The following is a 14738-nucleotide window of genomic DNA, read 5'->3' on the forward strand; positions in this document are numbered from 1 at the left end:
AAGATTGTTTTGCTAGGCAAATTTAACTTATGCCTTCTTCTGACATTTTGTATCTCAGATTATTTCCCTAGCAATACATATTGTGCCAGGGAAGATAGAGACATTTAACAGAACACAAGATTTATAACACACAAGAGGAATTTCCTTTGAATTCACATTTTAGAGTTAATGAATTTACTTAAAAGCAAAACCGACTTCAGCATCAATCTCTACTACTAACTTCTTTGAGCATTTACTATCAAATCATGGAACACTTACCCTGTGTGAGAAGAATACACTTTCTGTTCCCATTTGTTACCAGAAAATGCAATGTGTCTCGTGTTTATTATGACAACATGGTCTCCACAGTCACCTAGATTATAAATGATAGACATTTCAATAGGAGATATCACAAGGGCAATAAAAACATCCTCACAAAATTACTCACAGAAATAGAGCAAATATCAAATTATAATGCCTCAAATGAAACAATCACTAAAAAGCATCACCTTTAAAATAAACATCTAGCTATAAACAGAGAATTTATTCACCTTTTTCATTATCATCATCACCATGTTAAATGGTGGGTGAATGCGTGGGTAGTTTAAGTCAATGCAATTTGCATGAGTAAGATTTGCATGTCTTAACTCACAGGGTAACATTTCATTTTATTCAATATACTATATGTTTGCTCTACACTACGAAAAGTCAATGTGAACAAATTAAACACAAACTAAAGATCAATCTTTAAAGCAGAATTTAAATTAATTTCAGATTTATAAAACAATTTTTCATAATGAACAGTTTCATAATGAACAATTTTTCATAATACTGAATTTTGGACTAGAAATATATTAGTACGAAATGATCTTAGGACCTATAGCTAAAAATATATATTGGAACCTAAAAGAAAGATTTAAAGTCGTTAGCTTTGTGCTAGACTGAAGCATTTGTACTAAAAATCAAGTAGAGTTGAGTGCTACAATATAGAACCATAGAATTGCAAGGGACCTCGAGAGGTCATCTAGTCCAGTCCCCTGCACTCGTGGCAGGAATAAGTATTATAAAATACACAAATGGGCGCAATATGGAAATTTGCCTGCTATATAGAGTGCATCCGTCCCATCTATAGGTACCAAAATGAAAAAAAAAACCTGTATTCTATTACTAACAATACTTTTCAAGGATTAGAAATTTTGACAGATCTTCCATATTAAATAAAATGTGACAAATTCTTTTTACTAAATTCTGACACGTATAAAATAACTGTGAAACAAGTGCAAGTTTTCTAAAATAAATATATATTTTTGATGAGTCATTACTATCTCATTAATTCAGATCTCTGGAAGATGATTCACCTGGAGTTCATTTCCATATTGAGATTTAACCAGTTAGTCTAAAAAGTGCCATATTAAAGTATAATAAAAATGTAATTAATATTTGAAGAAACTGGCAATGCAAAACAAACATTGTTGTGAAGAAAGATCTCCCAAAGGTATATTCCTTACTACATACATCCAGAAAATCTACAGGAGTTTGCTAAGGGGTCTGTGTTATTTTATTTTCCATGTTTGTTCTCAGCACTTTAGATCAGAACTTGATTTCTTGAGTAAAATATTCCCCTCCATGAAAGTCTTAGTTGCCTTTACAGAGCCTGCACAAGTAAATTTATATTTAAAACTTACATGAAAAGGATTAAAAGACACAAATGTTACTATTTTTTTAAAATCCTTAATGTTCAGCCTACTGTAGATATCTGCTACAGTATGTCATACAAATCTAAACTTTAATCTTTCAACTACAATTTTAATTTTTTTCTTTTAATTTCTACTTGTTCATTTTGGCAGGAAGGTATTTTAAATTTGACACACTAGCTAGGCATTTAAATACGTAGCTAACATGCTAAAACTCCATGTTATACTTTTCTTTAAAAAGTACTCTGAGTAGCTGTGTAACTAGCTGGTAGACACACCATAGCTAGGGTTGCACTGTTAAATGGACTTAAAATATAAAATCTCTGTTTTTCTCTAGAAGTAGAAAGTCATTTGGGGTGAAATTTCAGTTTTTATGCCCCTTGAATTTTCTATGTATTTTCCCCCATATTCTCTTTACAACTCTGTTTGAGTTCTGGCTGAAATTTGTCCTTGGCAATGTGACCTGTCATTGCTGACTGATCACTTTTACAAAGTATTGTCTATCTACACAAAATATGGAAGGCAGGTGAATTCGGAGGAAAACTGGTATAATTTGTAGGTTTCTGGGAGGAAAAATGGATTTAAGATCATTTTTAGCAATTATTCTTCAAAATTGAAAGTTTATGCACCAGCAGTTGCTGATGGAGAAAATCTTCGACATCAGCAGCTACACTTTTCTGTCAGATTTTATCCTACAATGCTGAAGGTTTCATGTGCTGTGGCTGGTGGATGAAGTTTTCTCTGTTAGCACCTGCACTTCTACTCTCCTACAGATCCAAATCCTCATGAATCTGCAACCTTGTTAACTTATGAGCAAGTTTGGTCTCACAAACTAAACAGGGTCATTAGGCGATTCAATAATTGTCAGTCTACCATTTGAACCAATATTGAACCAATGCTCCAGTATGTTACTGGAGGTGCCAACTTTCGGATTAGAGATAAACCAAAGGTCCAGACCATTAAAAATCCCAAGAAATTTTTTTATTAGAGTAGACATCATAACCCAGTTTGTAATTTGTTTATTTAACGTCTTGCTTACAACAAGTTGCTTTAAAAACAAACAAACCTAAAATCAGTTTAAAGCTGATTTTGTTCAGTGAAAAATCCTGTGTGAACACACTTACACTGGTTTAAAACTGGCCTATATGTGTTTAGTTTACATGATAGCATAAAAAGATTTAAATACAATTAACATTATTCACACATCACACCTTCAGTTAAACCAGTGCAGCTCTGTGGAAAGACCAAGCCTATATAAATATATCTCAGAAATCCCTTGCACTTTCAGTTGGACACAGTATTCTTTGCTTCTTGTCTTTAAATAGTATGCACTGTTCCTGTAATACTTCAGAGGTGGCCTCATTCAAGAAGTGGGAAAAAGGGAAAATGGTATTATATACAAAATAAAGCTCAAAATTTGTTGACAGCTCCTGCAGCGTAGACCCAATGAACTGTACTTGAAGAAAAAAATGTTCTGCCGGTTCTCATATATATCATTGATTTGTCATATTTTAAGTTTAATTAATATTTCCCAAGAAACATACACACACACACACACACACGAAAAACAAAAGACCAAGACCTTAAATCTTCATTAATTACTTTCCAATGGTAAACAATCAGTTTTGGAGTACAAGAATTTTGGTTTTTCTTCTTTATTAAATAAGTGCTTGACATCTGCCTAGGATCACAAGTCAGTCTGCCACTTAACTTACAAAACCAACAACCTACATGCCAAACTTCTTGTTCATTTTAAGATGACAAGTCTTAACTCTTTCTCCTAACCATTATAAGTACTAAACATTACAAACTGAAGGAATTCATGAAGTTTTCACCCTAAAGGCTGGTCAGCATTTTTTTGCAAGAGGTGAAGAATAATTATCACCTTAAGGTAGTTGTGCTGAGCTCCAACACAGTAAATTACCAAGAGCATTTTGGTTTCCTTTAATTGCTTTTGTCAGATTTATTTAATCTTCTAAGAAGTTTTAATAACAGTTAAGTATCAATGTTTAACTTTCATTATGGAAACAAAAGTACAGCGAACATGATCAATATTCTTAAGCTCTTGAATGCTTGGTGTAATGCGTGTGGTATAATTTTATCTAAAGTTTTGAAATTTGCGGAAAAAGTATACCACTATTAACAGCTTAAATGCAAATAAGTTTACATTAAATCAAATTTCTTCCCTCCATCTGAGTTTGAATTCAGTTCACTATACTTGGAAAAACAATAAATAAATAGAACAGTTTTCCTGAACAGAAGCATTTGACAGAAAATTCAGTTTTATTCCATTTAAGATATTGAAATCTCAAAGTTCTGAGAATATGTTAATTTAAAAAAAACAATAGTTTGAACTTCTAGCATCACGAAGCAATAAATGATGCAAAATGGAAATCCATACAGACATTGCACTTTTACATATCACTAATCTCTCACCCACAGTAGCCTCCAGAAACATAATAATCAAATTAAAAAACTAACAGTGTTCAAGACAATACATCAAATGCTACTTGCATAATAAATGAACATATTAAATACAGTATCCTGTGTGCAATACTGTTTAAGTGGTGCTTTACAGATTAAAAGTACTGTTATCTTATTAAAACGATTTTAACCTGTTTCATCACAAGCAGCAAACCAAATAAAATCTTTCTGGAAACAACCTTTCTTCCCTGCCCAGAAGTTAAAAATTGAATGAATGTGAAGTTGAATGATCTTTTGCAGTGAATGATCAAAAACATTAATTTTCAGGAAAGTTTGGTCTCAAGTGACATCTTGTGGCTAAAAGTTGTTTTGCAGTTTTAAAATTCACATTATTCAGATCACTTCTACAATCACATTGTAAGTTATACTTTCTGCTATGAAAAACAACAACTAATCTAAATTTTCACATGAAAATTAATTGTGAAACAATGTATACCCAGCACAAACCAATATTAGATTCATTATTTCAAAGACAATATCAACAAACTATAGCAATACAGATAAGGTTTTGGAACATAGGGTTGTCAAGTCAAAAGATTCATATTTAATAAAAGACTCTGAACTTAGTGTGCACACAAGGATTGAAAGTGTCAGTGTTTCTGTTAGCCTTACTAAATCTTTGCGATAATTTGCACAAGGGCCATGGAAAGATTTTCCATGTCACAATCTCAGCATTGTGGACAGGGGCCATCTTTTTGTACAATTACCTGGCACAATGGGGTGTCAATCCATGACTGTGGCTCCTAAGTGCTATAGTAACAGAAATACCTTTACTGCAGATTAGCCAGCCTGGCTGGAAGGGAAACAAATCTTTTGGTTTAAATTAAAATAGATATTTGAAATGTATTTTAAAAAAAGAGATGAGAAACATTTTATTAATAGAATATATTTTGAAAATTCTATTTTAAAAGGAAGTAGCCTTTTAATGAACAATTTTGTAATGTGTTTTACATAAAGGAACAACCAACCTGATATATTTTAATCTGTCAATTTAAAAAAAAGTTAAAAAGTAGTTTCAGTTACTATACTTGCCCTTGTGTTCACTTTCATATTATTCTGGTTTCACAATATTTTGCTATTTTTAAAAATGTTTCTCTTTCTGTTATGTGAACTGCCCAGTTATATACATAAAACAATGATGCCAAACCACAAGCAGCCATATTGTGTTGTCAAATGCACAAAGTAAAACTGAAAAAAATAGATATTTGTTGTTCTAATCTCTTTTAACACTGTAAGGTGAAATCACAATAGATTTTAAACAAAATCTATATAAGAAAATTCCAGGATTGTCACTGTGTGTGTCACTCTAAAGCCTAAAATGTCTGTAGTCTCATTGTAAAGCGATGGAAACAGCTACAGCATAGCTGAGGGCTCTTTTTGTTCAGAATATCACCAGGCTGAATCATCACTAAATTTTGCTGACTCCTACCATCCAATTTTTAAGTTCTTAGCCATTCTTACTTTATGAATTATACCCATGAGGTATAGCTACAGTAAGGCCTGGTCTATACTACAAAGGTAGGTCGAAGTAAGCCACCTTGTGTTGACCTAAACATGCACAAGTCTACAATTAAATTTAACTCCCACAGATGTAAAGTGGCCCATTATGACGGCATATATCACCAGCTCCCTGAGTGGCTCTGAGCCATGGTCAATGTATGGAGGTTGGTGCAGCATGAGTGTAGATGCTGTGTTACCTATGTGTTATCCTAACAGTCCTCAAGCTGCTGTCCCACAATGCCCGACACTGACCACTCTGGTCACAATTGTTAACTCCACTGTCTAGGACTCATGCATACCAGAAGCCCCCAACCCTGGCTTTAAAACCCCTGTGAATTTTTGAAATGCCTTTTGCTGGTTGCCCAGCTTGGTGAGCACCCCTCTATCTGCTTTTTGTTCTTGTGCGCAACAGCCCAGCTCATTATGCCGGCTACGTGCTCTAGACACACACCTGCCTGGAGCAGAGAGAAGATACTGAATCTCCTGGGCCTGTGTGGAGAAGAGGATGTGCAGGCACGGCTCTGAACCAGCCACAGAAATATTAACATCCATAAGCAGATTGCTCAGGAGAGCAGTAGAAGGGGTATGACAGGGACCAACAGTAGTGCTGCATGAAAGCCACGGAGTAAGAGAGGCCTACAATCGATGTGGTGCTGACCTACAGACTGCCCACTTTTATGAAGAGCTGCATGCCATACGTGGCAGAGACCCTACCACCACGCCGCAAACCACCGCGGATAACTGTGAGGAGCTCAAGTCACAGGCTCCTGCTATGAACAGTGAGGATGAGGAATATGGGAGACAGGTGATGGAGGGTTCAGCTGTGCTGTGCACCAGGAACCATTTTTTATACCACTGCAGTCCAGCCAGTACCTGCAATCGAGCATGAGCAAGAACATTACAGGGGAACGAACTTTGGGTAAATGTGTAAATAAATTTCCAATTACAGTGACGGCACCCCAAAATTGTTGACTTTTCATTAATTTATTCATGCTACAAGAGGTAGAGGTACAACAAAGAGAGAGAAAGTTTCTATCTGCTCTTCATTCTCCTCTAGAGTAAGGTGGGGTGAGGGGCACATGGAGCAATTTGTTTGTCCACAGGGATGTCCCTTGAATCCTCCTGAGAGATCTCGATGGAACTTCCATGGAAGTATTCTGCCATCCTTTCCCGAAGGTTTCTAGGGTTGGCAGCCTTATTTCTTCCTCTGTGATGGGCCACTTTCCCATGCCAGTCAGTGATTACTTTGACAGGCACCATTGCTGTAAACGGGCTAGTGGCATACTGTTCCAGGTGACTTTGGGATGCTAGCAGCAGCTGTGCTCTCTCTGCATTTGTTACCTTCAGGAGTGAGATATCAGCTAACATCACCACCTCCTGTGGGAAATGATGCCAGCATTCAGTGCCAGTGCCCTATATTCAGTTTCATGCAACTGAGCAACTCCCTCCTTGTTTCCCTCACCCCTGGCAGGTCATACTCACAAACGCTTAAGCTGAGAGTGGCAATAGGCACAAGCACAACTTAAATTTTGCTTTCCGTTCCTACTATACTGACAATGGTACTTCTATGGGTACGTCTACACTACGGGACTATTCCGAATTTGCATAAACCAGTTTTGTAAAACAGATTTTATAAAATCGAGTGCGCGCGGCCACACTAAACACATTAAATCGGTGGTGTGCGTCCATGGTCCGAGGATAGCGTCGATTTCTGGAGCGTTGCACTGTGGGTAGCTATCCCGTAGCTATCCCATAGTTCCCGCAGCCTCCCCCGCCCCTTGGCATTTCCGGGTTGAGATCCCAGTGCCTGATGGGGCAATAATCATTGTCGCGGGTGGTTCTGGGTAAATGTCGTCAGTCACTCCTTCCTCTAGGAAAGCAACGGCAGACAAGCATTTCGCGGCTTTTTTCCCTGGATTGCCCTGGCAGATGCCATAGCATGGCAATCATGGAGCCTGTTTTGCTTTTTGTGACTGTCACCGTATGTGTACTAGATGCCGCTGACAGAGGCGATTCAGCAGCGCTACACAGCAGCATGCTTTTGCTTTTGCATGATAGCAGAGATGGTTATCAGCCATACTGTACCATCTACCATACCATAAATTGGTAATAAGATGGGCATGGCTACCAGTCCTTTTGCACTGTTCCATTTGCTGCTGTCATAAGTGCCCCTGGCTGCTCTTAGCCAGGGGCGCAAAATTGGGAATGACTCCCTGAGTCAATCCCTCCTTTTTGGTATCTAAAAATAGAATCAGTCCTGCCTAGAATATGGGCAAGTGTACTAGATAACCGCTGTATCAGAGAACCAGAGAGCACAGCTGCTCTGTGTCAGATCCTGCAGAAATTATGAGCTGTATGCTATTCACAGGGGGTGCTCCTGCAACAACCCCACCTGTTGATTCCGTTCTTCCTCAGCCTTCCTGGGCTACCGTAGCATTGTCCCCCCACTTGTGTGATGAAGTAATAAAGAATGCAGGAATAGACACAGTGACTTGTTAGTGAGATATGAGTGGAAGGCAGCCTCCAGCTGCTATGATAGTCCAGACAGGACAGTAAGGAGTGTGTAGGAGAGGAGCCCAGCATCTCTCTGCTAGTTCAGGGGCACTTGAATCTTTTCTTTACACATGAAGGGTGGGGGCTGATGGAGCTCAGCCCCCTGTTGCTATGACGACGATGGTTATCAGCCATACTGTACCATCTACCAGGAAAAATTAGGACCAGGCGACCTTGATCGACCGGTCCCAAGCAAGTTGGTATGGTTACCAGTCCTTTTGCACTGCCCCATGTGCCAATAGGCTGATGATGAGGACTGGTACCAGTCGTATTGTACCATCAGCCAGCCATAGCGTGGGGGGAGCAAGGATGTTGGTGTTGAGTGCTGCACCATCGCGTCTATCTGCAGCATTCAGTAAAGATAGGGTGACATGTAAAAGAGTCAGAGGATTGTTTTCCCTTTCGCTTCTGGGGGTGTGGGGTGAGTAGATTGCCAAGCTATTCCCTGACCCACCGCGGACACTGTGTTTGACCCTAGAAGCATTTGGAGCTCAGCCAAGAATGCAAATACTTTTCGGAGGCTGCAGGAACTGTGGGATAGCTTCAGTCCTCCAGTCCATGAGCGTCCATTTGATTCTTTGGCTTTCCGTTACGCTTGTCACGCTGCAGTGCGCTGAGTCCCTGCTATGGCGTCTGTCTGGAGATTTTTAAAAAAGGATTCTGAATTTCATCTTCTGTAATGGAGCGCTGATAGAACGGATTTGCCTGCCCTTACAGCGATCACATCCGCATGGTCCGTGCTGGAGCTCTTTTTTTATTTTGATTTCGGACTGCATCGCCACCCGTGCTGATCGGAGCTCCACGCTGGGCAAACAGGAAATATTCAAAAGTTCGCGGGGCTTTTCCTGTCTACCTGACCACTGCATCCGAGTTCAGATTGCGGTCCAGAGCGGTCACTGGTGCACTGTGGGATAGCTCCCGGAGGCCAATGCCGTCGATCAGCGTCCACACTAACCCTAATCCGATATGTTAATACCGATACTAGCGTTACTCCTCTCGTTAGGGAGGAGTACAGAAACCGGTTTAAAGAGCCATTAAAATCGATATAAGGTGCCTCCTAGTGTGGACGGTTGTGGCGTTAAATCGGTTTTACGCTCCTAAAACCGGTTTAAACGCCTAGTGTAGACCAGGCCTATGTGTTTTATCTGTAGCTGCGGCTGATGCGGTCTTGAGGGGTTCCCCCTCCACACCAGCAGAATGACTGACCCAGAAAAGGAGGATGTGGAAGGACATGTTCTGTGAGATCCTGCAAGCCAGTGCTGCATCAGACCTAGAACAGAGGTCCTGGGGGGTGAATATTCCAGACCGCATGGAGAAGGAAAGTGCAGCAGGAGAAAGACGCAGGAAAAGGAATGGGAGATGCACCAGGAAAGGCAGCCAACTCAGATGCTGCAGACTCTTGTGGACCTCCGGATTCACCAATCCAGGGCTCAACTCTCATTGCCATCTGTGGAGAACTGCACCTCCCTATACCCCCCTCAGCTCTCCTCATGGCCTCAGGGCCTGCACACTTACACCTACCAACACAAACCATGGAAAGGCATGGACAACCACAGCTTCACTTACACTGATCTGTGAGAGCTTCGACTGATGTATGTGTAGCTACAAAGGACTTCAATGTTTCATCCTCTTATTTACTAAGATTCCTAAATGTTTTTAAGTTAAAGCTGAAGAACTTAAGTGTGGGTTTTTGGAGTTGTTTTCATAAATGGAAGTTTTGTTTTGAAAGTTATTCATCTTTATTAGTTTACAATACATGGTGTATAATGCCTGCTGGCAGTAAAAATAGTGGTCTGGTACACTCACAACCAATAAGATCAGTGCCAAACAGTGTAGTCATAACTGTACAAGAGGCATCCCAGCTTGCACTGTCAAGTGATATATGCACAGATATGAAGCAAACATGACAACTCTGAAACAAGCCCCAAACTGCAACGCCAGGTTGAGCACAGGACACTACAGCACATTCCTGTGGCTCACTGCTTTTTCAAAGCCTCCCTAAGCCACACAGCTCATCTGATAGCTGTTCAAATTCACAGACAGACATTCTACCTCCACACCTGCAGCAACATTTCCCCCTTTGTTTCAAAAATATTATGCAGGACATAACAGGCAGCTATAACCATTGGGATATTTTTCACACTGAGCTCCAATCGAGTGAGTAAACACCACCAGCATCCTTTCAATCTACCAAAAGCACATTCAACTGTCATTTGCACCGGCTGAGCTTGTAGTTGAATCTTTCCTTTGTTATCAAGATGGCCTGGGTACAGGTTCAAGAGCCAGGGTAGGCAGGATCCCTATTAGTATTTCAACATCGCCAATGGTAATCTGTGGTTGAAAAAGAAGGCTGCTCCTTTTATCTTTCTGAAGAGTACTGTGTCCTTAAATATGCAAGCAGAATGCGCCTTTCCTGACCAGCCAGTGAAGCATCACCGGTGATCCTTCAGAGCTTGCATAACCATGTAAAAAGAGCCCGGTTGATGTACTCTGTAGCAAGGTGCTCTGGGGCCAAAATAAGAATGTGTCCCCCATCTATTGCTCCACCACAGCTTGGGAACCCCATAGCTGCAAAGCCATCCACTATGTTCTCCACATTGCTGAGAGTAAGAGTCCTGTCTAGCAGATGACTATTAATGGTCTTGTACACTTGCATGATAATGGCCCCCACAGTGGATTTTCCCCCTCCAAAATGAATTCCAACTGACTGGTAAGTAATCTGGCATAACAAGTTTCCCCAGTGTGATCGCCACTTGCTTCTCCACTGTTAGTGCAGCTCTCAGTTTGGGGTCCCTGCATTATACGGCTGTGGCAAGTTCAGCACACAGATCCAGGAAACTGGCCTTACACATCTGAAAGTTCTGCAGTCACTGCTTGTCATCCCAAACCTGCATTACGATGGGATCCCACCGGTCAGTGCTCATCTCTCGGTCCCAGAAGTGGCACTCCACCACTTGCAGCTGCTCCATGAATGCCACCGACAACCTTGAATTGGTTCTCGCTATGTACCACAGCAAACTGATCATCAGAAAATCGTGTTCCTTGTGGTTCTTCTTGCAGCTCTGCAAATACCGGAGGATCATGTGTGCTGCACTTGAAACACTCAGACAATAATGCAGAGCGGTACAGGCTCCATGCTTCTGTCAGAGATGGCAGACAGTGACAAGCCCCGTGTGGGTTTGTGGGAAATTGAAAATAGGTGCAAAAATTATGAGATAGATATGATATTATGGGATGGAGAACACTGCATTATGGGACGCTGACTCCTTCCTTCTAGTCACCCTTGCATGGGTCTTTTCTCGCCAACCATGCTTTGTCAAAACTACGCAAAAGACAATGTGCTCAACAGTGGCAGGCTGCACACTGGGATACATACCCAGGGTATATTGCACTGTGCATCAACCCAAGCACTCCTGGTAAGTACAAGCAGCGCCAATGGAAGGAGCCAAATACGCACATGCACAAGCGACATACTAACTGTGGCGGATGTCAGGGTGGTTAAGCACTGGAATAAATTGCCTCGAGAGGTTGTGGAATCTCCATCACTGGAGATTTTTTTAAAGAGCAGGTTAGACAAACACCTGTCAGGAATGGTCTAGATAATACTTAGCCCTGCCATGAGTGTGGGGGACTGGACTAGATGACCTCTCGAGGTCCCTTCCAGTCCTATGATTCTATGTAAGCGAATGAAACTTGCATCAGCAAAACTTGGTAGACATGGCCTAATGCAGGGGTCCCCAACGCAGTGCCTGTGGGTGCCATGGCATCCCCAGGGTGTCTAAGTGTTCCCGCGTACTGGCCGGCGGACATTCATCCGCCGAAATGCCATCGACAAGCTGTGTCATCCAGAGGCGTCGCTGCCGAAATGCCGCCAATTTTCAGCGGTATTTTGGTGGCGACGCCTCTGGATGACACTGCTTGTCGGCGGCATTTCGGCAGCGACGCCTATTGACGTTGCCGCTTGTCAGCGGAATTTCAGCGGATGCTCGTCCGCTGCCACAGTCCTCCGCAGCTCATCGTCTGGCGCCCACCAGACAAATAAGGTTGGGGACCACTGGCCTAATGCATGTATCTATACCATGCCAAGAGTCCTAGATCATCGTGATGTTAAATGTGACGCAACCAATCACCATCCCATTTACAGCTAATTTGCATGCAACAATTTCACTGGTTGTAAAAGGAAGACTGCACACTCCAGCATACCTTCCATTTACCAACCACACAAATCAACACAATCCCCAAAACACGGAGCCCATCAATGCACTCACACCCTCCTTTGGCACCTGCAGAAATCCACACAACTCTCCCAAAACTACACAGACATCAACCCAACCAGCACACACAACAAAAACCACAAACATCACTCAGAAGCCTAGAATTTCTGTTCAGTCACTGTGAAGCGATGGAAACAGGTATAAGCATAGTGGACATCTCTTTTTGTTTAGAATATCACCAGATTTGCAATCTGTTACTATCCAGCTATTTTCTGCTTTTTTTACACACATCTTTACAAATCATACCTGTGCAACAGCACAGGATTGCAGCTACTAGTAAATTTATAAATTAGGAATATATTTTAAAACACGTTCCACTGGAATGGGATTAAAAAAGTAAAAATTGATACACATCTGTTTAAAAAAAAAAAGAACAAAAATACTGTCTACATTAGTTCTAATTCTTCAAGTTGCTCCACATGGGCAGACCCTCACATTGCCTGTAAAATGCCTTAGTGAAGGCAATGGGAACCTTCACATGGGTGTAGAGGTTTACCCACATGGGCTCTTTGCAGGATTGGATCCTCAGACTGTACAGCATCAAGGACCTAATACAAAATCCATTGAATTCAGTAAGAGTCTCTCCATAAACTTCAGGCCCTTTGTGAAAGGGGGCTGACTGGTGACTTCAGGTGTGCCAAAATAAATATAAATTTGATTTTTAGTTTCCTTAAGAAATAAACTATTTTTTCTGCTCGAAGATTCAGTGGTTTAAAAGTCAACAAGCTGCAAAGAGCATTGGTGCTCTGTCTTAGCTTACCTCTCTTCAACCAATCACATACTGGCAAAGCTCTAACCTTATCTTCATGCACAGGGGATTGTCATTGATGGAACTGGCTTAGCATGTTAGACTATGCCCTCCTCTTCCATGTTTTCACAGCTGACTGGCAGGGGCGTCTCTAGCTTTTTTGCCACCCCAAGCAAGGCAGTCAGACAGCCTTCAGCGGCGTGCCTGCGGGAGATCCCCGATCCTGTGGATTCGGTGGGTTGCCTGCGGGAGGTCCGCCAGTCCCGTGGCTTCGGTGTACCCGCCGCCAGCAGACCTCCTGCAGGTGCACCACCGAAGGCTGCCTGACTGCCGCCCTCGCAGGGCGCCCCCCGCAGCTTGCCTCCCCAGACACGCGCTTGGAGCGCTGGTGCCTGGAGCCACCACTGCTGACTGGCATTTGTTTTCATACATGATGCACAATGTAGGGAATATTACTGTTATTTGTTTTACAGAAGTTGCTTAGAGGCCTCAAACCAGATTCATGGCTCCATTATGCTAGATGCAGTACAAACACACAGGAAGATACAAAATCCCTACCCAGAGAAGCTTAAACATAGGCCAGGGACTATGTGTTTATACAACATCTAGAAAAATGAGACTCATAAGTGCTCCTACAACGTAATTGTTCAGTATTAAATGCTACACAGCCTACTTTTATACGAAAGAATAGTTCAGTGACACAAAGCCTCAGGGAGAAAAAAATGAAGGTGGGGACAAAATGGTGAGTCTTGTAATAAATACAGAAAACACAAACTTAAAAAAAATATGATTAATGAAATTGAAAAGAAAGGATACCTATAAGTGAAGGAAATCAAGTTTGCCTCAGTTTACTACAATACTTACTTAGTGCATGATACACAGGTTTATGCTTCCCCTGAAGTCTGATTACACTCGTGGCTGCAAGTTTTCCGGGTGGTTGCATCTTCCCATCTATGAGATACCAGGCTCTGGCAAAAGTAGCCCATTGCTAAAGAAGATTGACAAAGTTGTAGTTAATGTAGTAAAATAAATACACTCAGCCTAAATAACTCCACAAAACCACAAACATGTTAGGTATTTACAAGAAAATACATTAGGTATTTTAGAGATTAACTATCATGATTTTTAACCAATATATAAATTATTTTTTAGGAAAAAAACCTTTAATCACTGTTTCTAAATACCGTACAAATGTTCAATTATATTTCCCCAAGATTTTAAGAAAGGGTGGGGGAAACTGTCTGGCGAGTGCCAGACGATGAGCTGCGGAGGACTGTGGCAGCGGACAAGTGCTGTATAAATTATCTTCAATCGTGATAATGCTATGAGGAAATAACTAGAGGTCTTTTCCACTTTCTGTTATTGTTTTCAAAATCTTGATGTCCTCTTATAAATTATTGCTAACTAACAAGATAATAAGAGTTATAGGCCATCCTAATTCTGACTGCTTTCTTTATTTTCATGGGGAGAGGGGGGCACAATTCTAAATGGAAGAATTTCAGCTCT

At 41.1% G+C, this 14738-nt stretch overlaps 1 protein-coding gene across 2 annotated transcripts in view; it reads right to left on the bottom strand.

Annotated features, from left to right (window-relative positions):
* The window catches only part of MRPL13 (mitochondrial ribosomal protein L13), a 51462-nt gene that overhangs the window by 35856 nt on the left and 868 nt on the right, over nucleotides 1–14738 (bottom strand). For both annotated transcript variants that reach the window (XM_039523913.1, XM_039523914.1), the window contains exons 2-3: nucleotides 14097–14220; nucleotides 259–352 (exon numbers count right to left, since the gene is read on the bottom strand). In XM_039523913.1, coding sequence (XP_039379847.1) covers nucleotides 259–352; nucleotides 14097–14220 — 218 coding nt within the window. The remainder of the gene's footprint in view (nucleotides 1–258; nucleotides 353–14096; nucleotides 14221–14738) is intronic.

Source organism: Mauremys reevesii, linkage group 2 (genome assembly GCF_016161935.1).
Source record: "Mauremys reevesii isolate NIE-2019 linkage group 2, ASM1616193v1, whole genome shotgun sequence".
NCBI classification, from domain to species: Eukaryota; Metazoa; Chordata; order Testudines; family Geoemydidae; genus Mauremys; species Mauremys reevesii.